A 24,847-nucleotide genomic window follows, 5' to 3' on the forward strand; every position below is an offset into this window, starting at 1 on the left:
TTCCCTGCATAACATTTTTCAGAGTCATTGAACTTCCATGTGATCTTTCAGTCAGCAGGAGCTAGCATCTTCCTTTTGAGGCAGCCCATTTTATTGTTGCAGCTTTAAAGTTTAGAGGGTTATCTTTGTGCTGGATATTATGGTAGGACCAGGAATAAGGACATGAATAAGATATGGTTTTACCCTCAAGAGTTCATAATCTCAGTGTGTAATGGTGGAATAGGAGAGATACATATATACTATACCTTAATGCATTGTGGTGTTATATTAGCATTCTCCCTATTCACCCCTTCCCCTAACTCTTGGTAACCATTGTTTTACTTTCTGTCTTTGTGAATTTGATTATTTTAAGTACCTCATATAAGTAGAATCATACGATATTTAACGTTTTGTGTCTGGCTTATTTTATATAAAGTAATGTTTTTAAGGTTCATCTGTGTTGTAGCATGTCAGACTTTTCTTCCTTTTTAAGGCTGAATAGTATTCTATTGCATATGTATACATTTTGTTTATCCATTGGTCAATGGACATTGGCAAGAATATTTTAAAGTTTTTGTGCATCTAGCAAAAGGTCTGACATGTAGGTACTCAGTAACTATTTGAAAGGAAAGAATAAATGAGAGAAAGACAAAGAAAAGTTTTCTCAGAGGGAATGACAGTTTAGCTGGGCCTTGATAGATTTTGTTAGGCAGAAAAGTGATGATCTTACTAGGGTTTAGTAAATACTCATAGCTCAGTACTAATTACTCTGCAGAGGATCTGACAAAGAGTTAACATTTTTGTCTCAAAGTAGCCATAGTCTGGTGAAGGCAACAGGAATAAGAAAACTGCCTTGAATTAAACCAAAATAATAGAAGTTCAAACAGTGTGCTTTGGGGGCTGAAAGGAAGGAAAGAGATAGCTTGTTTTTTGTTTTTTGTTTTTTTTTTTTTTTTGAGATAGCTTGTTGAGAGGATATAGAAAGCTGCCCTTCATGGAAAAAATTGCATTGCCATGTATCTGGGAGAAGGGGATAGGTTTGGCCGTGTAGAAAGAGGGAGAGGAGATTGCAGGATTAGGTAACAATAGGAACAGAGATATGGAGGTGAGAAATCATAGTGCCCTGTTCTCTGAGCGGCAGTCCCATTTGGCTAGAGGGTCAAGTCCACAAGAGGAACAGGTGATAACGGATGGAGGGTTGGAAAAGGGTCATGTTAAGGAGGGCCTTGAATTCTAAAATGTCGAGTTTGCATTTAATATTATAGGTAGGCAAAGGAAACCATTGCATTTTTTCAGCAGGGAAGCATATGATCAGACTCTATTTGAATAGAAAGAATAAAAGAGGATAGATGCTAGTACAAGGTTAGAATATCATGAATCATTGGGGTGCTTGGCTGGCTCAGTGGGTGGAGCATGCTACTCTTGATCTCAGGGTCATGAGTCAAGCCCTGCTTTGGGCATAGAGCTTACTTAAAAAAAGAAAATTTAAAAACATAGAATATTATCAATTGAGAGGTAATGGTGATCCAGAATAGAATTTATTCTTTAATCATTTAATATTTATGGAGTGCCCACAATGTTCTAGGTACTATTCTAGGAAAAGGAAATGATGAACAAACTGAACATGGTCTCCTGTCTATACTGTTTATATTTGGAGGTAGAGATAGGAGTAGAGGAGAGGGAGACACAATAAATACGTAAAAAATAACTTCACAGTATATGAAATGCTATGTAGGAAATATACCTGGTTATGTGATTGGGATATAGGGAAAGGGAATTTAAGATAATTTTGAGAAGGAGGTCCTCTGTGAGGAAATGACCTCTGAAAACTGAAGGATATGTAAGAACCAGCCAGAAAAGTGTTCCAGGAAGAGGGAACAGAAAATGCCAACACACTGATTTTGGAAAGATTTGGTGGATCCAGTGAATACAAAGACTGCTGTGGCTGGCTTATAGTGTGAACCACAGAGTAGGAGATGGACTTGAAAGTGGGAAGGAGGCAGATGCATAGAGCCTAATGAGCCATGGTAAGGAATTTGAATTTTATTTCTAAGTGAAAAACAAACAAACAACTCACAAAAACCACCACCAAGAAAGTGTTTTAAACAGGGGAATGAAATGATGGAAAGGTGGAATACACTATTAGCCAGGATAGCAGCTCTAGGAAAGGAGTTGAGGAGTCAAAGTAAGAGGCAAAAGACAGCTAAGAGCACAAGGGATTTAATAACAGAGTAGGTATGAGGTTGGGGGGAGAGTTAAAGATGACTCGTTTGAGCCTGCTGGGCTTAGAATGAATGTGCCATTTATAGAAATAGGCAAGTCAGGAACAGTTTTATAGAGAACAGGAGAAAGATGTTGATTTTTATCTGCTCCAGAACTTCCAGGTAAAAATATATCTAGAATATAGCTAGAAATGCAGATTTAATGCTTTGAGGAGAGCATAAAACTAGAAAAAGATTCAGGTACCATCTACGTAGAGTAAATGGAATTTTGAGGAAAGAGTATATAGAGGGAAGAAAAGGTAGAGGCTGAAGACAAATATTTTTAGGGACTGACTGTGTTTAGCAGAGGGAAGGAGTAGAGGAAGAATAGTCTAAGAGTTTGAGAAAGGTGTAATGTCATAGAAGTCATGGGAGGACAAAATATTAAAAACAAATGGTGGGGGGAAGAAGGAAGGGAAAGTAGAAATCTCAGCACTGCAAAGAATCTGAGCCTGGGGTAGAGGGAGGAGGCAGACAGAGTCTGAATCAAGTAAAAGTTGTTGGTGACCCTCAGGGTGCCTGGGTGGCTCAGTCAGTTAAGTGTCTTGACTCTTGATTTCCACGCAGGTCATGATCTCAGGGTTGTGAGGTTGGGCTCCGTGCTTGGCATTGAGCCTGCTTCAGATTCTCTCTCTCCTGGGGCACGTGGGTGGCACAATTTGTTGGTCGTTGCTTTCGGCTTAGGTCATGATCCCAGGGTCCTGGGATCGAGCCCAGAGTTGGGCTCCCTGCTTGGTGGGGAGCCTGCTTGTCCCTCTCCTCCCTGCTTGTGTTCTCTCTTGCTATCCCTGTCTCTCTCTCAAATAAATAAATAAAATCTTAAAAAAAAAAAAAGATTCTCTTCCTTTGCCACCCCCTCTCACACACTCACTCTTTCTCTCAAAAAAAAAAAAAAAAGTTGGTGACCCTTAAATGAGAGGAATGAGAGTTAAATCAGACTGTGAAGGGTAAGTGATAGGGAAATAGAAGTTTTCGAAAGCAGTAACTGTTTTTTTTTTTTTTAAGATTTTATTTATTTGAGAGAGAGGGCACGCATATGAGTGGGAGGAGAAGCAGAAGGAGAGGGACAAGCAGACTGTACTGAGCTCAGAGCCTGATGTGGGGCTTGACTCCATGACCCAAGATCATGACCTGAGCTGAAACCAGGCATTGGATGACCAATCTACTGAGCCACCCAGGCGCCCCCAGTAACCATTTTTTAAAATAGTATTCATTGTAGAAAATCTGCATATTTAAATCTTTTTTTTAAAGATCTATTTATTTATTTGAGAGAGAGAGAGAGAGCAGGGGTTAGGGGCAGAGGGAGTCATAAGCAGACTCTGTGCTGAGTATGGAGCCCAATGTCGGCTCGATCTCACAATCCTGAGATCACAACCTGAGCCGAACCAAGAGTCAGGTGCTTAACCAACTGTGCTACCCAGGTGCCCCTGGATAGTTAAATCTTTAGGAATCTGCTATATGCCAGGCATTAGGCCAGGTTGTAGGATACTAGAAGGAATAGCATGATTCTTCTGTTTAAGAAGAGTCCAGTGAGGGAGAGAGACATATAATTGAAAATTCACCATTCTTGGGGCACCAGGTGGCTCAGTCAGTTATGTGTCTGCCTTCAGCTCAGGTCATGATCCTGGAGTTCTGGGAGTCCCAGGATTGAGCCCTGCATCAAGGCTCCCTGATCAGTGGGAGTTTGCTTCTCCTCCGCCCCTCACCTCAGTGGTGTTCTTTCTCTCTCATTCTCTCTCAAATACATAAAATAAAATAAATCTTTATTTTTTTTTAATATTTGACAGAGAGAGACACAGTGAGAGAGGGAACACAAGTAAGGGGAGTGGGAGAGGGAGAAGCAGGCTTCCCGCCGAGCAGGGAGCCCGATGCGGGACTCTATCCCAGGACCCTGGGATCATGACCTGAGTCGAAGGCAGACGCTTAACGACTGAGCCACCCCAGCGCCCCTAAAATAAATCTTTAAAAAATTCACCATTCTTTAGTTCTTTCATGTCTTCACTTCCCTCCTTCTCTGCTTAGAGTCCATGATCTATTATTAAAATTAGTCTTGTGAATATATCCTCAGTAAACTTGTTCTTCTTTTCCTACACTGTAGTCATCCAACTCTATTCTAACACTTGTTAAATTAAACTCTCTATCTGTTTCTTGCCTGTACCTGGGTAGCTAAATGTGGAGAAGAATACACTATGCTCACTGGTGACTACTGATCTTAAGTAGGCCTTTAGTATAGCTCAGCTAAATTTCTCTATTTCTGCAATTGGTTTGCTCTCCCACTTTCCAAGATGACAATTTCATGTGTTCTTTTTTTTTTTCCTTCAAATCAGCAACACATCTCCCCCCTTCTAACTAAAGAAATTGCTTCCTGGGGCACCTGGGTGGCTCAGTTAAGCGTCTGCCTTCGGCTCAGGTCATGATCTCAGGGTCCTGGGATCAAGACCCGCATCAGGCTCTCTGCTCAGCAGGGAGTCTGCTTCTCCCTCTCACTCTCCCTCTGTGCTCTCTCTCTCTCTCAAATAAGTAAATAAAATCTTAAAAAAAAAAAAAGAAATTGCTTCCTGTTTCACTGGTAACTTTGAGGTAGTCAGAAGATACCTAACTCCCTCATGGTCCTGTTGCCACAGCTATCAACATATATACACCTGAATGTGAATACCCTCTTTCTCCTGTTCCAGTGGATGACAGTTCAAGGTTTTGTCTAGGATCCACGTCATTACTTGTGGGCTAAATCCCATCAATCTATTCTGTTCAAGGACATAACCCTAGGAATTGTCCTTTTTCTTTGGCGATCAGTAGTTTTTGTCTCTCTACTGAGCCATTCTTGTCAGCATATAAATATGTGATACTATCTCCCTTTTAAGAATAATAAAGAGGGGCGCCTGGGTGGCTCACTCGATTAAGTGTCTGCCTTCATTTCAGGTCATGATCCCCGGGGTCCTGGGATTGAGCCCCGCTTCGGGCTGCCTGCTCAGTGGGGAGTCTGCTTCTCTCTCTCCCATTCCCCCTGCTTGTGCTCTTGCTCTGTCAAATAAATAAATGAAATCTTAAAAAAAAAAAAAAGAATAATAAAGAAAGAAAATCCCCCCCCCCCAAAAAAAATTCCCTTGAGCCTATATCTCTTTCCAGCTACTTCCCTATTTCTTTGCTCCCTATTTACAGCAATACTCCTCAAGACAGTTGTGGGCATTTCTTTTTCATCATCTTTCATTCTCTTTAATCCATTACAGTCCATTGAAACTGTTTTGTCAAGATCACTTAGTGATCTGTACTTCACCAAGCCCCGAGATCATTTATCTGGTTGATCATTTTCTCTTTGTTGAAATGCTTTCTTAAAAATACACCATGCTTGGGGCACCTGGGTGGCTCAGTTGTTAAGTGTCTGCCTTTGGCTCAGGTCATGATCCAGGGTCCTGGGATCAAGCCCTGCATCAGGCTTCCTGCTCAGCAGGGAAGCCTGCTTTTCCCTTTCCCACTTCTGCTTGTGTTCCCGCTCTCACTGTCTCTCTCTCTCTCTGTCAAACAAATAAAATCTTTTTTTTTTTAAATATACCATGGTCTAAGTTCTCTTTTAACTTTATTAATCGTTCTCTCTTGGTTTCCTTTGCTGGTTCTTCCTCATTTTCCTAACTGCTATACATTGGTGAACCCCAGGACTTAGACCTTGGACCTCTTCTTTTGTTCAGCTATGCTCATTTCAAGTAATATCTATAGGCTGACAGCTCCTGAACTTTAGATTCTTCAAGTAGCCTGCTGGATCATCTACTCTCAGATGTTCACTAGGCATCTCAGACTTAACATGTCTAAAACCAAAATATTTTCCCCCTTTAAACATGTTCTTTTTATATAGCCTTCTTCATTTCAATAAAAATTCCATTCTTCTAATTGCTTAAAGTAAAAACCTTGAAATCATCTTTATGTTGTCTTTCTCTTATACCCATCCATGTCCATGCCCATGTCATCAGCATGTCTTGTCAGCTTTCTCTTCAGAATATATTCAGAATCCCACCATTTCTCACTACCTCCTCTGCTACTATCCTTGTTCAGGATGCCATCATCTCTTGCCTAGATTATTTAAATAGTCTCCCAGCTGATTTTTCTACTTCTACCCCTGCTCACTTTGACCGGTTTCTTCTTAACCCAGCAGTTAGAGTGAGCCTTTTAAAATACATGATAGATGATATTATTCTGCTCAAAATCCTCTGGTGTCTCCCCATCTTACTCAGTAAAAGCCAAAGCTTACAGACTATTACATGATCTGAGCTCCTTTTACAGCTCTTACTTCTCTCCTACTAGTATTCTCCCTTTGGCTCATTCAGCCCCAGCATCACTGGTCTCCTTGCTGTTCCTTGAACATGCCAACCATGCTTTTATTTCAGGGGCTTTGTTCTTGCTGTTCCTCTGCCTGAAAACCTTTCCCCCTAGGTATCTGCTGTGCTAGTTCCCTCACTTCATTTAAGAGTGTGCTTAAATGTCACCTGAATAGAGTGGTTTTCCTTGTGCAACATATAAAATAGCAAACCCTCTACCCCCAGAACTATCTCTTTCCTTTACTCTGCTTTATTTTTTTCCATAGGACCTATTACCATTTGATATATCTAGTTGTTTATTGTTATGTTTTTTCATAAACCAAGTCTGGCTTGTTCATTCCTATGTGCACTGTACCTCATACAGTTCCTGGCACATAGTAGATATTCAAAATAAAGTTTTTTTGGGGTTTTGTTTTGTTTTGTTTTGTTTTAGAGTGGGGAGGGGCAGAGGGAGAGGGAAGGAGAATCTTAACCATGCATGGGGCCGGGTGCGGGGCTCAGTCTCACCACCCTGAGATCATGACCTGAGCTGAAATCAAGTCAGATGCTTTACCAACTGAGCTGCCCAGGCACCCCAAATAAAGTTTTTTTGAATGAATGAGTGCCTTTTAACTTTTCTGTAGCAGAGAGACCAGCTTGCATTTATTGTGAATGTATGTATGTATGGGTGTATCTATCTATAGTAACTACATGTGATTAGATGGTTCTTCTAATGTACATTTTATAGGAATAGTTCCTCATTCATCTAAATCCTGACTTTCTGTAAGCATTATTAAATCATTCCATATATTCAAAGCTATTGTGTTTGACCTTTCACAAATCCCGATGCCTCATTTATCATGTGTAAATAGCATGGCATAAAGAGATGTGGAGATGTACTTTTCCCCCCATTAAGTCTGCATGCTGTTATAAGAAGAGTTGAATGGGAATGGTGCAGTGTTTTGCTATGATAGAATGAATCAACCTGCTGTGGTTTCGTTATACTATGTGGGACTTGGAAAACATTGCCATTTTAAGCTTTGGGTATAAATTATCTTTAAGGGACCATTGTATATGACTCAATAAACAAAAGTGGTGTAAACTATTTAAGCATCAAATTACCTCATTCTAATATAAATGGCTCTTCAAAAGCTATACTAAACAGTTGAATGACAGTTGAATCATTTACTTATTGTGATGGTCTAAATAAATAGTCGTTTCCAAGAATTATAAGCAAATATAAAAGACAAAATAATGTAAGGTGCTAGATTAATTACTCAGTCATAAATCATTCATGTTTATGCATTCACAATAAAACCTTGAGGGTGTTGGTGATTATGTGTGACACATGTTTATCATCCCCCTTCATACAGAGATGGTCTCCTTCTCCCCACAGACACACAACCTAGCATCTTTAGGTCCCAAAGAGATTGTCTCTGTTCTTCCTGGAAAAAATATAAATAGAATTTAAATTAGAAAATTCATTCAGAAAATAACCAAAAGATATAATTTACTTCTGTTTTAGTTATTTTTCTTAAGTGACTATTTTTGTTAAATTTGTTGATACTGCTGGTTAGGTATATTTGCCTTTAGTTACCAAGATATTTTATAGACAAATGAAATAGTGGTAAAAATAATAAGATATTGTATATACTTTTACATATTTATATATGCCTTTTCAACTGTTCTAATCTGATTAACCTAGTAAAACTTGTTTATTATGAGACACTATACTTTTATATCTCCATATGAAAGTAGTACTTTGATAGAATTTTGGGGAAAAAATCTACAGTTGCTGTCTTGTTCACAGGAAGGGAGGCAATAATAAGTTAATAAAGATCTATCATCGAGATGGTAAATACGGCTTTTCTGATCCTCTGACATTTAATTCTGTGGTGGAGCTCATTAACCACTATCATCATGAATCTCTTGCTCAGTACAATCCCAAACTTGATGTGAAGCTAATGTACCCAGTGTCCAGATACCAACAGGTATGATTATAGAAGTTTCTTTTTTTTTTAAAGATTATTTATTTATTTGAGAGAGAGAGAGAGAATTAGGGGGGGTGGAGCAGAGGGAGAGGGAGAAGCAGACTCCCCACTGAGCAGGGAGCCCAATGTGGGGTTCGATCCCAGGACCCCAAGATCATGACCTGAGCCAAAGTCAGATGCTTAATCAACTGAGCCACCCTCATGCCCCTATAGAAGTTCTTGATAGCTATTCAACAAGTCATTTTTAACATCATTTCATTTTAATTTACCAGGCTTATCAGTTAAAAAAAAAGAAATCTGGTCATTTTAAATTTCCTACTTAAGATTTAAGATATTTTTGGAGCTTATTTTGTGACTACTAGTCCTTAATAGCTTGTTGCATGTACTTATTAACTTTATATAAAAATACTTCTGTTTTTGTTTCCTATTTATACTTCATTTCTTAATTTTTCAAGTATTAATTATTTTGATGTGATCTAAAGGCTGAGTGTTAACAAAAGGATTAGGTGTTTTTGCATGCTTAATATTAATACAGTGGCTTAAACTTACAGTAGAAATGCAATTTAAAAATAAATAGATGTGGAAAAATTCATGTGTCAGAATTGTTAACATTCTTTATTTCTTTTGTTTAACTGTACAGGATCAGTTGGTAAAAGAAGACAACATTGATGCAGTTGGTAAAAAACTGCAAGAGTACCACTCTCAGTATCAGGAAAAGAGTAAAGAGTATGACAGGCTATATGAGGAATATACCAGAACGTCCCAGGTTAGTAAATATTTGTTGTTTAGGCCAGTAAGTATGCAATGCTACAGTTACATCAGATTTTCTATAATTCACCTGACAGTCCTTAACTGTCTTAATATCTTGAACAGCGTTTTTGAGACTGTGATGATACAAATTCTTCTCCCATTCATAAATCACTTTTTTATTGGTTAAAGGTATAATTTTTTTCAGTTAGTATTAACTAGGATAAGGTTTGACTGCAAATGACAAAAAATAACAATAGCAAAGGCTTCAGATAGAAATTTATTTTTCTTTCATGTATAGGCACAGTGCCAGGGATATTGTGTCAACTACACAGTCATTAGGGCTTAGGGTTCTTCTGTTTTGATGCTTTGCTATCTGTAGAAGTTGGCTTACTCCAATATCAGCCATCACAATAATATTCTAGCAAACAAGATAGAAGAATAGGAAGGAAAGTTTCCTGTTTTGTTTTTTTTTTTTTGAAAGTTTCCTGTTTTTAAGGCTACTTCCTAGAAGAAGTACACACTGCTTCTACTTTCATCCCACTGGTAAGACAGCTGCAGATTACAACTAGCTGCAGGGAGGCTAAGAAAGCTAATTTTTATTTGGTCAGGTATACCCAACTAACATTTGAGAGTTTACTGAGGAAGAAGGAATTAATGAGAATTATGAGACAACTAGTAGTCTTAACCACAGTTTTTAGATCATAAATCTTTTTTTTTTTTTTAAGATTTTATTTATTTGACAGAGAGAGACATAGCAAGGGAACACAAGCAGTGGGAGTGGGAGAGGGAGAAGCAGGCTTCTCGCGGAGCAGGGAGCCCGGTGCGGGGCTCAATCCCAGGACCTTGGGATCATGACCTGAGCTGAAGGCAGACGCTCAAAGACTGAGCCACCCAGGCGCCCCCATAAATCTTTTTTTAATTTTTAATTTTTAAATTTTTTAAAGGTTTTATTTATTTGACAGAGAGAGAGAGACAGGGAGAGAGGGAACACAAGCAGGGGGAGTGGGAGAGGGAGAAGCAGGCTTCTCGTGGAGCAGGGAGCCTGATGTGGGGCTCGATCCCAGGACCCTGGGATCATGACCTGAGCCAAAGGCAGACACTCAACGACTGAGCCACCCAGGCGCTCCGATAAATCTTTTTTTAAAAAGATTTTATTTATTAGAGCGAGAGAACAAATACAAGCAGGGGGAGGGGCAGAGAGAGAGGGAGAAGCAGTCTCCCCTGTTGAGGAGGGAGCCCCACGTGAGGCCTGATCTCAGGACCCTGGGATTATGATCTGAGCTGAAGGCAGACGCTTAGCCAACTCAGCCACCCAGGTACCCCAAGATCATAAATCTTAATAATCACTAATATTTCTTTTATCATATGTATGCGATAGAACAAAATTCTGAAGAATACTCTAGTTCTCTTCCTAGAACTTCTTTTCCTTAGTTCTTTTCCTAGAACCATTTTTTAAAAAATATATATTTTATTTATTTGAGAGAGAGTGGGAGAAAGAGTGAGCACAAGAAGGGGGAGGGGCAGAAAGAGACGCAGACTCCCCGCTGAGCAGGGAGCCTTTGGGCTAGATCCCAGGACTCAGGGATCATGACCTGAGCCAAGGGCAGACACTTAACCAAGTGAGCCACTCAGGCACCCCTCCTAGAACTACTCTGATTCTTTTTTAGTTACACTTGAATTGGTTTAATTTGCCCCATTACCTAATATATAAAAGGTGCTGGGAATTTTTATGAAGGTGCAGGTCTTCAGGGAAGTTTATCCATTGCAATATTTGGGTCAGTAGTGGCCTAAGAAAATATGTCTAATTGGGTTTCTTATCCACATTCTTTTGATTATTTATTTATTTTAGGACTGTTTATTTATTTTGGAGAGAGATTATTTATTTTAGAGAGAGAGAAAGTGAGGGTCCACATGCTCAGGGTGAGTGGGGGGGCGTGAGGGAGGGTGAGGGACAAGCACATTCTGTGCTCAGCCATTGCCGGGCTCAATCTCACCACCCTGAGATCATGACCTGAGCTGAAATCAAGAGTCAGATGCTTAACCGACTGAGTCACCTGGGCTCCCCTTTTTTTGCACATTCTTTTGAAACACAGGTTATTATTTTGAACATCAAATAACTTATAGAAGCATTAGTCTGTGTTGATTAGTCCATGTTATGGTAGCATTAGTCCATTCTACTAAACTCATATTGAATTCTCAGTGCCATAATAACTTGGCTGAATCCTTTATTGGACATAAGAGTAATGGATTTTTTCTAGTGTTTGTTTTCTGTTGTGTTTGTTATTTTTACTGCTTTTTATTATTTCCTTTTTTTTGCTTTCAATTTATTTTTATTTTTACTTTTTTTTTTTAAGATTTTATTTATTTATTTGACAGCGAGAGACACAGCGAGAGAGGGAACACAAGCAGGGGGAGTGGGAGAGGGAGAAGCAGTCCTCCCGCGGAGCAGGGAGCCCGAGGCAGGGCTCGATCCCAGGACCCTGGGATCATGACCTGAGCCAAAGGCAGCTCTTAAGGACTGAGCCACCCAGGCACCCCTGCTTTCAATTTAATTTGCTTTTCTTTTACTATCTTAAGGTGAAAATTTTGTTCATTGGCTTTAAAACTTAAAATAAGCATTTAAAGCTATAAATTTTCTTCTAAGCACTGCTATAGGTACATCCTACAAATTTTGTTATGTTATTTTCCTAATTCAGTTTTAAATATTTTCTAATTTCTCTTGTGATTTCTTCTTTCACCATATGTTCTTTAATTTCTGAATATTTGGGGCTTCTCTGGATACTATGTTATTTCTAGTTTAATTTTTTTGTAGTCAGTGAACATAATTCATTAAAGTTGCCATCATTTGAAATTTATTGACTTATGACCTAGTGCATGCCTTATCTTAGTTAACTTGCACACTGAGAAAAACTAATAATGTTTTTGGTATAGTGCTTTTTCTGTTGTTAGTATAGTCCTCTATAAATATCAGTTAGGTCAAAGTGATTTATGGTGTTATTCAGATATTCTATATCTTTACTGATTTTTTTTTTTTTACTAGTACTGTCAGTTAATTAGGAGTCTTAAAGTCTCTAGTTACCATTGTAGATTTGTCTATTTCTCTTTTTAGTTCTGTTAGCTTTTGCTTTATATGTATTGAAATTCTATTAAGAGCTTACACATTAATAGTAAATTTACTCCTTTATAATATGAAATATTCCTCAGAGCGCCTGGGTGGCTCAGTTGGTTGAGCGCTGGACTCTTGATTTCAGCTCAGGTCTTGATCTCAGAGTCGTGGGATTGAGCCCCTCCTCCTCCACACTGAGTCTGCTTGAGATTCTGTCTCTCCCTCTCACTCTGCCCCTCACTCCTCTTACACACACATTCTCTTTCTCTCAAATAAATAAATAAATCTTTTTTAAAAATATGAAATAGTCTTCTTTATATCTGGTAATCTTCCTGGTCTTGAAGTCTACTTTTTCTAATATATCCCCATCAGCTTTCATACACTTAATATTTGCATGATATATTTTTTCTGTCCTTTTACTTACTTATTTTCTGTCCTTTTACTTTCAATGTATTTGTGCCTTTATAGTTAAAGTGCATTTCTTATAGATAATAATATATAGTTGGGTCTGGCTTTTTAAACAATCCAGCCTAACAATCTCTGCCTTTTAACTGGAGTGTGTAATCCATTTGGATGTCTTGTAATTATTGATATGGTTGGGTTTATATTTACTTTTTTGCTATTTGTTTTTTTGCATCTGTTTTTGTTCCTCAGCAACTTTTTCATGGTTGTCTTTTGCATCAAATGTTTTTTAGTATTCCGTTTTGATTCCTCATCTGGCCTTTTAGTTATGTCTGTCTCTCTTTTTGTTTTCCTGTAGGAAGTTGCTCTAAAGATTACAACATGCATTCTTTCCAATTTTAGTATACGTGCTGCCAAAGCGAGCACACAACATGCATTCTTAATCACAGTTACTTAAGTTCATACTGCACCATGTAACATGTGAATATAATAACTGTGCTATTATATAATTCTATTTCCACCTCTTAGTACTGTCATGTATTTTATATCTACATGTTAACTCCATAATTTATCGTTATAATATTTGCCTGAATCTAGGTACTTTATGTAAGTGGAATCATACAATATTTGTCCTTTGGTTACTTCACTAATTATAATGTTTTCAAGGAAAATCCATGTTGTAGCATATATCACAGTATCATTTTTTATGGCTGAATAATACTGCATTGTATGTGTATGTGACATTTTGTTTATCCATTCATTTATTGATGGACATTTGGGTCCAGTTTCTGGCTGTTGTGAATTATACTGTTTATGAACATTAATGTACAAGTAACTGTTCAAGTCTCTGCTTTCATTTCTTTTAGATATATACCTAGGAGTGGAATTGCTGGATCATATAGCAGTTCTATATTTTACCTTTTGAGAAACTGCCAAACTTTTCCATACTGGCAAAACTCTTTTACATTCCTACCAGCAATGCATAAAGATTCCAGGTTTTCCACATTCTAAGACTTGTTATTTTTTGTGTTTTTACTTCAATTTTTTATAGCCAGCCTAGTAGTCATGAAGTGATACTATTTTTGTTATTGTTGAGTTTTAGGGTTTGGTTTTTTTTTAATCCCTTATCAGATACATGATTTTCAGATATTTTTCCCATTTTGTAGTTTGTCTTTTTGCTTTATTGATATCCTTTGACATGCAAATGTTCTTAATTTTGATGAAGTCCAATTTGTTTTTTGTTGCATATGCTTTTGGTATCATATTCATGAAGTTGTTCCAAATCCAGTGTCATAAGGATATTTTCCAATGTTTCCTTCTAGGAGTTTATTGTTTTTACTCTTAAATTTGGATCTTTGATCCATTTTGAGTTAACTTTTATATGTGGTGTGTTAAGGTTCCAGCTTTATTTTTTACATGTGAAAATACATTTTCCCTGCACTGTGGTCCCAACACCATTTCTCCATTGAATGATCTAGGGATATTTGCTGAAGTGAGACATTGATCATAAGTGTGAGGGTTTATTTTGGGGCTTTCTATTGCATTCCATTGGTTTATATGTCTATCCTTATGTCAGTACCATATTTTGATTACCATAGCTTCTTAATATTGAAACCAGGAAGTGTGAGTGTTCCAAGTTTGTTCTTTTTCAAGATTGTTTTGGCTTTTCTGGGTCCCTTTCAATTCCATATGAATTTGAGGTTCAGTTTTTCTATTTCTGTAAAAAATGCAGTTGGGATTTTGATAGCGATTGCATTGAAACTATTTATCACTTTGGGTAGTATTATCATCTTAACAATATTAAGTCTTCCAATCCATGAACAAGGATGTCTTTCCATTTATTTATGTCTTCTTTAATTTCTTTCAGCATTTTTTTAATTATATCTTTCAGCATTTTTTTGTAGTTTGCAGTATATGAGTTTCTTACCTCCTCGGTTAGATTTATTCCTAAATATTTTATTCCTTTTAATGTTCTTGTAAATGGAATTATTTCCTTAGTTTCTCTTTTGGATTATTCATTGCTAGTGTATAGAATACAGTTGATTCTGTGTATTGATTTTGCATTCTGCAACTTTGCTGAATTTATTAGCTCTTACAATTTTTGGTGGATTCTTTAGGGTTTTGTACCTATAAGATCATATCATTTGAGATAGTTTCACTTCTTTCTTTCCAATTTGGATGTCTTGTAATTGCTTTTTGTTGCCTAATTGCTCTGGCTAGAACTTCAGGTATTTCGTTGAATAAAAGTGGTGAAAGTGGATATCATTGTCTTGTTCATGATCTTTGGTGGAAAGCTCTCCCATTTCACCATTGAGCATGATGTTTACCTTGTGTTTTTCATATATGGCTGTATTAGTTTTCTATGTCTGCTGTAACAAAGAATGACAAACTGGATGGCCTAAGACAACAGAAATTTATCATTCACTGTTCTGGGGACTCTAAGTCCAAAATCAAGTTTTTGGTAGGGCCCTTCTCTTTCTGGAGGCTCTGGGGAAGAACCTTCATTGTTTTTCTTAGCTTCTGGTGGTTGCTGGCAGTCCTTGGCATTCTTTGGGTTGGACATATCACTCCAATTAATGCCTTCATTATCAGTGATAGTCTCACTCTGTGTCTCTCTTTTCTCTTTTTATAAGGATACTAACTAATCATTGGATTAGGACCCATCCTAATCCAATATGATCTCATCTTAATTCACAGTAGACCCTTTTTCCTAATAAGGTCACATCCTAAGGTCCTGAGGATTAGGACTGATCATATCTTATGTGGGAACACAATTCAATCTATAACAATGGCCTTTATCATGTTGAAGTTTCCATTTCTAGTTTATTGTTTTTATCATGCAAGGGTATTAGATTTTGTCAGATACTTAGTCTGCATCAATTAAGATGATCTGATCATGTGGGTTTTTCCCTTCAGTATATTAATATTGTGTATTGACTGATTTTTGTATGTTGAACCACCCTTGCATTCCTGGGATAAATTCCACATGGTAATGGTGTATAGTTACAGTCCTTTTAATATGCTTTTTAATATTTGCTAGTATTTAGTTGAGGATTTTGCATCTATATTCAAATGGGATGTTATTCTATAGTTTTCTTTTCTTGTAGTCTCTTGATCCAGTGTCAGTATCAGAGTAATGATGGCCTCATAGAATGAATTAGAAAGTGTTCCCTCTTCCCTCCTCTTCTAGTTATTGGAAGAGTGAGAAGGATTGGTGTTAATTTTTTTTATTATTTGAGAGAGAGAGTGCACAAGACGGGGTAGGGTCCCAGGGAGAAGCAGATTCTGCACTGAGCAGGGAGCCCAATGCAGGACTTGATCCTGGGACTCTAGGATCATGACCTGAGCCGAAGGCAGTCGCTTAACCTACTGAGCCACCCAGGCACCCCTTAGTTCTTCTTCTTTAAATGTTTGGTAACTTCACTAGTGAATCTATCTGGTCCTGGGCTTTTTCTTTGTTGGGAAGTTTTTATTTTTATTTTTTTAAGAGATAAGTTTTTTTAAGATTTTTATTTATTTATTTGACAGAGAAAGATAGCAAGAGTGGGAACACAAGCAAGGGGAGTGGCAGAGGGAGAAGCAGGCCTCCTGCCAAGCAGGGAGCCTGATGCGGGGCCCAATCCCAGGACCCTGGGATCATGACCTGAGCCGAAGGCAGACGCTCAACAACTGTGCCCCTGTTGGGAAGTTTTTGATTACTATTTCAATCTCCCTATGGGGTTAGAGGTCTGACTGTCTGTCTGTCTGTCTGCTTTTGTAGTCTCCATGCCCAGTGTGGAGCCCAATTTGGGGCTTGAACTCATGACCCAGACATAAGACCTGAGCTGAAATCAGGAGTCTGACGCTTAGGGGCACCTGGGTGGCTCAGTCAGTTAAATGTCTGATTCTTGATTTTGGCTCAGGCCATGATCTCTGGGTTGTGAGACTGAGCCCTGTGTCAGGCTCCACACTGGATGTGGAGCTTGCTTAAGATTCTTTCTGTCTCTCTTCCTCTGCCCCAACCCCCGCTCTCTCTCTCTCAAAAAAAAAAAAAAAAAAGACATTTAACCAACTGAGCCACCCAGGTACCCCAGTGTAGGTCTATTTAGATTTTCTGTTTCTTTTTAAATCAGTTTTGGTAATTATGTGCTTGTAGGAATTTGTCCATTTCATTTAGGTTATCCAATTTATTGGCATACAGTTTTTTATAGCATTCTCTTACAATATTTATTTCTGAAGAGTGGCTCGTATTCTCCCTTTAAATTTAGAATTTGGTAATTTGAGTCTTTTTTTTTTCTTAGTCTAACTAAAGGTTTTTCAGTTTTGTTGATCTTGTTAACTAATTTTTAGGGGCGCCTGGGTGGCTCAGTTGGTTAGTTGTCAGCCTTTGGCTCGGGTCATGATCCCAGGGTCCTGGGATTGAGTCCCAAATCTGGTTCCCTGCTCAGTGGAGAGCCTACTTCTCCCTCTCCCACTTCCCCTACTTGTGCTCTCGCTCTCTCTCTTTCTCTGTCAAATAAATAAATAAGACTTTGTCTATAAAAAAATAAATAAATAAAAATTTTTTAAAAAGAACCAATTTTTAGTTTTGTTGATTTTTCTCTATTTTTCTGTTTTCTATTTCATTTATCTCTCTAATCTTTATTATTTCCTCCTGCTACCTTTGAGTTTAGTTTGCTCTTCTTTTTCTGGTTTCTTAAGGTATACAATTAGATTATTGATGTGAGGTTTTTTTCTTTTTTTAAAATGTAGGTATTGACAGGGGCGCCTGGATGGCCCAGTCAGTTAAGCATCCGAGTCTTGGTTTTGGCTAAGATCATGATCTCTGAGTCATGGGATCAAGCCCCACATCAGGCTCCACGCTCAGTGGAAAGTCTGCTTGGGATTCTCCTCCTCTCCCTCTACCTCTCCCTCTGCTCATGTGTGTGCTCTCTCTCTCTCCCTCTCTAAAATAAATAAAATCTTGGGGCGCCTGGGTGGCTCAGTCGTTAAACGTCTGCCTTCGGCTCAGGTTATGATCCCAGAGTCCTGGGATCGAGCGCTGCACTGGGCTCTCTGCTCCTTGGGAAGCCTGCTTCTCCCTCTCCCATTCCCTCTGCTTGTGTTCCTGCTCTCGCTGTCTCTCTCTGTCAAATAAATAAATAAAATAATAAAATAAAATCTTAAAAAAAAGCAGGTATTGACAGCTATAAATTTCCCTTGAGCACTGCTTTTGCTGCATCCCATAAGTTCAGTATGCTGTGTTTATTTCTTAATTATCTCAGGGTATTTTCTAATTTCTCATTTCTTCTTTGATCCATTGATTGTTTAAGAACATTTTGATTTCCACATATCTGTGGATTTCCCAGTATACCTGAGAAGAATGAGTATTCTTTGCATCTGAAGCAAGTCTCTTGTAGACAGCATATGGGTAGATCATGGGTTGTTTTTAATTTTTTAAGTAGGCTCCACGCTGGGCATGGGGCTTAAACTCACAACCCCAAGATCAAGACCTGAGCAGAGATCAAGAGTCAGATGCTTAACCGACTGAGCCACCCACACACCCCGGGTTGTTTATAATTTTTAATCCATCTGCAGTCTCTGCCTTTTAGTTGGAGAGTTTAATCCATTTATATTTAAAATAATTACTGATTACTGGTAAGGAAGGACTAACTTCTGGCATTTAGTTATTAGTTTTCTATATGTCTTATGTGTCTTTTGCACTTCAGTTTTACCATTACTGGATTTTTTTTAGTATTTAATTGATTTTTTGTAATGTACCTTTTTTTCGATGCTCCACTTCTTTCCTTTTCTGTATTTTTTGAAGTTTTTCTTAGGAGGTACCTTCGAGATTATAATTAATATGTAACTGCACAACAGTCTAGTTTCAATTATAACTTATTATTCATATTTGCAGTGGTATATAAATACCTTGCTCCTATACATATTGTTCCTCCCTCTTTATATTGTTATTGTCATTGATTACATTTTCATATATTTTATGCCCATTGATATAGATTAATAATCATTGTTTTATGCATTTTCCTTTAAATCATATAGAAAAAAAGAGTCACAAACCAAAAGTACAGTACTACTTGACTTTATATTTATCTATGCAGTTAGCTTTACCAGTGTTCTTTATTTCTTCATGTGGCTTTGAGTAACTGTCTAGTGTCCTTTAATTTCACCCTGAAAGTCTTTAGCATTTCTTGTAGAGCAGATCTAGTGGTAACAAACTCCCTCAACTTTTGTTTATCTGGGAATATCTTAATTTCCTCTTCATTTTGGAAGGATGGTACTACTTGGATATAGAATTCTTGATTGACAGTCTTTTTCTTTTAAGACTTTAAATATACCATCCCACTGCCTTCTGGCCTCCATGGTTTCTGATGGGAAACCAGCTATTAATTTTATTGAGGATCCTTTGTACATGACAAATTTCTTCTCTCTTGCTTTTCTTTCTTTCTTTCTTTCTTTCTTTGAGAGAGAGAGAATGAGAGATAGAGAGCACGAGAGGGAAGAGGGTCAGAGCGAGAAGCAGACTCCCTGCTGAGCAGGGAGCCTGATGTGGGACTCGATCGTGGGACTGCAGGATCATGACCTGAGCTGAAGGCAGTCACTTAAACAACTGAGCCACCCAGGCGCCCCTCTCTTGCTTCTTTCAAGATTCTTTGTCTTTTTTTTTTTTTAATTTTATTTATTTATTTGACAGAGACAGACACAACGAGAGAGGGAACACAAGCAGGGGGAGTGGGAGAGGGAGAAGCAGGCTTCCCGCTGAGCAGGGAGCCCGATGTGGGGCTCGATCCCAGGACCCTGGGATCATGACCTGAGCCGAAGGCAGACGCTTAACGACTGAGCCACCCAGGCACCCCTCTCTGTCTTTTGACAATTTGACTATAATGTAAAATACGTATTTCTTATATCTTTGTCTATAGTTTATAATTGTTACCTGTGGAAAGGTCAGCTATGAGCTATTCTAGTATTATTGTTACTCATGGTTTCTTGTTTTGGCCCTAGTATTTATACTATTGATTTTCCAGCCCAAAGTCACTGATCTTATTTCCAAGCTAGTGTCTGTGGTGGGCAGTGTTAAGATAGAGACTACACCTGGATCTTCAAGGCTGTGGGGCTCGCTAGGGGACACTGCCCTATGAGGATTATCGATTAGGAATGAGATAGTACTGACTGGGAAAAGATGTGGGATTCCAGTGGCTAGAAATGCTCTAATGGTCTATTTTCTATGTGAGATGTTTAATTCCATTTTATTTTCAGGTTTTATTTTATTAGTTAGTTACTCAGAGTGATCTTAGTAACTTTTTCTTTCTACCCGATACTTGAGCTATATCTCTGGTGTGCCTTTGTACATTTTTAAACACTGCTCTGTATTCCTTTAGCTCTTCCAGATGAATTATCTGTGATGAGGCCAGTGTTTGGGGTAGAATGGGGGAAAAGTCACTGATGCTTCTTCAGATTGAATCAACATAAATGGTCAACATCAGGGGATGGTGAAATGATCATACATATAATAGAATGTTATACAGCTATTAAAATAGTTTCCAGAAATTATTTTAAAACTTTAATTTTTAAAAAGTACAAAAGTTATATAAATATTTTTGTAAAATTCGGTATAAATTATTGCTGAATTCTATGTGAATTATTGCATACAAAGTAAAAGTTCCCATTCCCTGGAGGCAACTGCTGTGACTAAGTGCTTTTTAGGAATTCCTGATGACCTGAGAAATGCTTATGATATAGTTTCAGGCAAAGGAGACAGCATGTAGAAATGTGTGAACAGAGTGATTTCAGCTATGAGTATAACCAATAACCTGAAGGGAACATTTTATGAAGATATTCTGGGATGTTTGAGGTGATAGAATTAAAGGGATTTGGGAAAAATACAGTTAGAAAGGAGGAAATAATAGAAATAATAGTATGCACATTAATAACAACAATAATATATATAACACAATGACTTTTTTTTAAACAAAATGATACAAAATTATTCTATAACCATCAGGAAATGATGGCCTATATTTACTGATTTTGAGTAATTTCTTTTTTTTTAAGTTTTTTTTTTTTTTAAGAGCATGCATGAGCATGAGTGGGGGGAGGGGTAGAGGGAGCGGGAGAATCCCAAGCAGACCCCACACTGAGTGAAGCCAGATATGGGGCTCAGTCCCATGACTCTGAGATCATGACCTGAACTGAAACCAGGAGCTGGACGCTCAACTGACTGCCCCACCCAGGTGCCCCTTGATTTTGAGTAATTTCTAAGATAACATTACACAAAAAAAACAAGGTAGGGAAAAATATATGTGGTATACTGTCATCTATGGTTAAAATATATCATGACTAGACTAAGGTATTCAATAAATGTTTTTGGATGTATAATCACTCCCCCCTTTTTTTTTTTACCTGATTCTTTCTCTCTCTGTCTCACACACACACACACACACACACACACACACACACACACACTCTCTCTCTCTCTCTCTCTCTCTCTCTCTCTCTCTCTCTCAAATATAGCTGGGGTTGCCATTATCTCCATCTTATAGATGGGAACTTGAAGCATAGAAAGACTCTCTTAAGGGACTTAACCAATTTTCAGCATAATCAGGATTAGAATATAAATCTCCTAAATTCCAGTTTAGTTCATTTGTAGTATCCAGGTGTGATACTGTGCTTGACTTTAGAAACACGGAGGGAGAGAAGAGACTATTCCACAAAAGGTTGAAGTACTCTGAGACATTTGTCAAACACAGTGTGCATTTGCCAAAATGGCATACTTTAATCCCTTTTCTCTGCATCAAACAAAGCAATGGTGGATTACTGTATTCCCATGCACATATTTATTTAAAGGGCAACATACAACACTGTGTTTAATCTTACAAAGACTATTGAGTAAAAGATGCAAAAGAATATATATATACTATGAGTCTACTCATATAAGGTACAAAACCAGGCAAATGTTAATTTTTTTTTTAATTTTGGATGGGTATATAAAGTGGTAAAATCATGAAGAATAACAAGGAAATGATCATCATAAAGGGCAGGGTAGTGTTATCACCAAGGTGGAGGAGGTGGAGTGGGAAGAAGCAGGGAGTTATGATCCAGAAAGGACACACAAGGAATTTCTGGGGTTGCTAGTAGTGGAAGTTCATTTTGTAATAATTTGTTCAACTGTGTATTTGTTTTATGCACTTATTATATCTCACACTAAAAACATGGCTCTATGCAGAAACAATATTATTTCTATAGATCAGAAGTAGAACAGAAAACCATAATAATAATTATAAATGGAACTTCCAGATCTAGAAATAAGTAGATACAACTGAGAATTTGACCTTCCTGGTAGTTCTTTCTTGGACTTCTTTGCTGATTTCTCCTCTTTGACATTGATCCTCTTCTTTTTTCTGGTTACTTACTCACTCTGTTGATCTCAAACAGTCTCATGATTTTACATACCATCTCTATGCTAGTTAACTCCCAAACTTACATCTCTGCTTCTTCTAAGTTAATTCTAGACTCATATATATTCAACTACCTTTTCAACAGCTCCACTTGGATGTTTAATAGGTATCTCAAATTTAACATGTCAAAACTGAATTCATGAACAAAATTGAACTCAAGGCTGTTCTACCCTTTGCCTTCCCCATCTCAGTTGAGAGCAGTCGTATCTGTCTCGCTCAGGTCAAAAGCCTTGAAGCCATCCAAGACTCTTTCTTTTACATCTTCCATCTAATCCATCGGGAATTCCTGTTTACTTTACCTTTAGAATATAGCCAGAATGCAACCCCTTCTCGCCACATCCATTGCTACTACCCTGATCGAAGCCCACTATCATTTCTTGCTTTGATTTACCACAGAAACCTCCTAACAGATCTTCTTGCCCTTATCCATGCTCCCCTCCCCCTGATCAATTCTCAGTAGAGTAGCTGGTAATACAGGTGTCTCCTGCATTTTGCAAGTTCATGTTACACCACTTGGCTTTTATGAAAGATTTACATTAGTACTAATTTACATTAGTACTTGTTTTCACTAACTGGAAGAAATCTGAAGACTTCTGCTTTTACAAAAAAGAGTGAAAAGTGACAATAACGTTCTGAGCTTGTTTTGCAGTGAGCTTTTAGAAGCAATGCACATCCTCGAGCAGTGAGAGTGGTGCTGTTCCTTCCCTGAGAACTGCATTCAGCCTCTCAGCATCAAGCCACCATAACTTTGAACTGTGTCTGTGAGCGTCTGTGCTTTATCTCCATTTACTTTGTGTATCCCTTAGCAAGATGTGTCCCAAGGCACTACATCAAAAACTAATGATGTAATGTATGGTGATTAACATAACAATTAAAAAAATAAAAAAATAAGATGTGTCCTAAGGTATCAGAAAAAAAGCCTAGGAGAAGTTATTTTTTGACTCTAGGAACACTAAAGATTTTTGCCACGTAAATTAATGGCAATTGCTTCTTTGCTTTATGCCATTTTGGCTTATGAAAATTTTCATAGGAACTGTGTACTTTGAGAATGCTGGGGAAGGCTGTACTTGTAAAACATAGGTAGGATCACAGTACTCCTTTGTTTAAGACGTATGTCTGTTCCATGGTTTACACATAGGAAAAGCCAGAGTGCTTTTTATAGTGCCCAGTATGATTGTGCCACTCTTCCTCTTTGACCTCATTTCTTCTCTCTTCCTCAGTATACTCCAACCACACTAGCCTCTTTGCTGTTCCTTGAATATACTAGGCCTGCTTCCTACTTTTGAGTGTTTGCACTGGCTGCTTCCTTGCCTGAAACACTCCCCACCCTGCCCCGTAGTCACCTAGTTGGCAGCTTGATTTAAAATTGCAACTCGCATTTCAGTCCTCCTTTCCCACTCTACTTTTCTTTTTTCCATAACAATTCTTACAGATTCTTAATAATTCTAACAAACTACGTGAATTACTTATTATGTCTATTATTTATTATCTGTATAACACTCTAAACTATAAGTTCTGGGAGGGCAGAAATATTTACCTAAGCTCGCTTACTTATATATCCCAAATGCTTCAAGTAATGCCTGGCATATAGTTAGCATTCACTTATTTTTTGAATGAATTTATACAAGATAATGAACCAAAAGCACTCCATCTTGGCAGGGCCCGGAGTCAGCCTCCTGGTCTGAACTAGAGTATAGGCGGGCACTAACCCTCCTGTGAAAAAGGCTAGAAAAAGTGGCCCCTGATGCCTGCAGCTCTGGCTTGTATAGAACTGCATTTCTGTTTTCTTGTCATGGCTAGAGAAAATGCTGCCCATATGCTCAGTAATATTGAGGGTTTAACAGCAGAATATGAGTTCTGAGCAGCTGATGTGAGATTGGGTTCTGGACTTGGAATCCTTGGTTGGGGAGCTAGATATGGGAGTAGATGGAGGCAAGCCAAAAAAGCCCCGGGGTCAAAGCTGGGAGAGGGCTAACTGTGTGAGAACTGAGAGCAAAACGTGAGATGGCTGAGCTGAGGAGAGCTGTGGAGGCTCAAAGCTTTGGGAGGTGGCGGGGAGAAAGGGAGGGATACAGTGATTAGCAGTACAGGAAATGTGCTGGGACGGTGAGTGTTAAAGGGAAATTAAAGAATTTATCTCCTCTGTTTGTAAGTATCTGTAAGTGTTATAGACCTCCTCTGTTTTTTCTGTGAAATCTTAGATAAAATTTGGATTGCTTTGATGTAAGTGAATTCTTCCCAGAGAATGGGAAGACATTGTGTATCCTGAGTCATAGTTGGCACAGGGTAAGAATAGACTGCATGTGGGGATATTTGACATCTGGATTACATGTAATTAGGAGGAAGTGATAGGACTTAGTGATGGATTGGGATAACGGACAGGAATTTGGCAATGAGATCATTGGTGACCTTGGAAAGAGCAGTCTCTGTGGAATGGTAGGTACAGAAGCCAGAATAGAGTGAGCTGGAGTGTGAGAAAGACAGCCCATACAGACTATTTGTTCAAGAAACTTAATTGACCGGAAGAGAATTTAGGGTTAAGGGATTATTTTTTCAAAGTGGTGTTACTAGAACTTGTCTGTATGCTGATGAGAAGGAATCATAAGAGGGGTTGGAGAAAAGAAAGGAGAGAAGGGGGTGT

General features: G+C 38.2%; 1 protein-coding gene across 4 annotated transcripts in view; it reads left to right on the top strand.

Annotated features, from left to right (window-relative positions):
• Positions 1 to 24,847, top strand: part of PIK3R3 (phosphoinositide-3-kinase regulatory subunit 3) — a 159,281-nt gene that overhangs the window by 118,315 nt on the left and 16,119 nt on the right. For all 4 annotated transcript variants that reach the window (XM_073902694.1, XM_073902695.1, XM_025856461.2 and 1 more), the window contains 2 exons: positions 8,337 to 8,517; positions 9,158 to 9,283. In XM_073902694.1, coding sequence (XP_073758795.1) covers positions 8,337 to 8,517; positions 9,158 to 9,283 — 307 coding nt within the window. The remainder of the gene's footprint in view (positions 1 to 8,336; positions 8,518 to 9,157; positions 9,284 to 24,847) is intronic.

The sequence above is a fragment of the Callorhinus ursinus genome, unplaced genomic scaffold, assembly GCF_003265705.2.
Source record: "Callorhinus ursinus isolate GAN/ISIS: 27379988/994484 unplaced genomic scaffold, GSC_fseal_2.0 scaffold18, whole genome shotgun sequence".
In the NCBI taxonomy this organism is placed as follows: domain Eukaryota; kingdom Metazoa; phylum Chordata; class Mammalia; order Carnivora; family Otariidae; genus Callorhinus; species Callorhinus ursinus.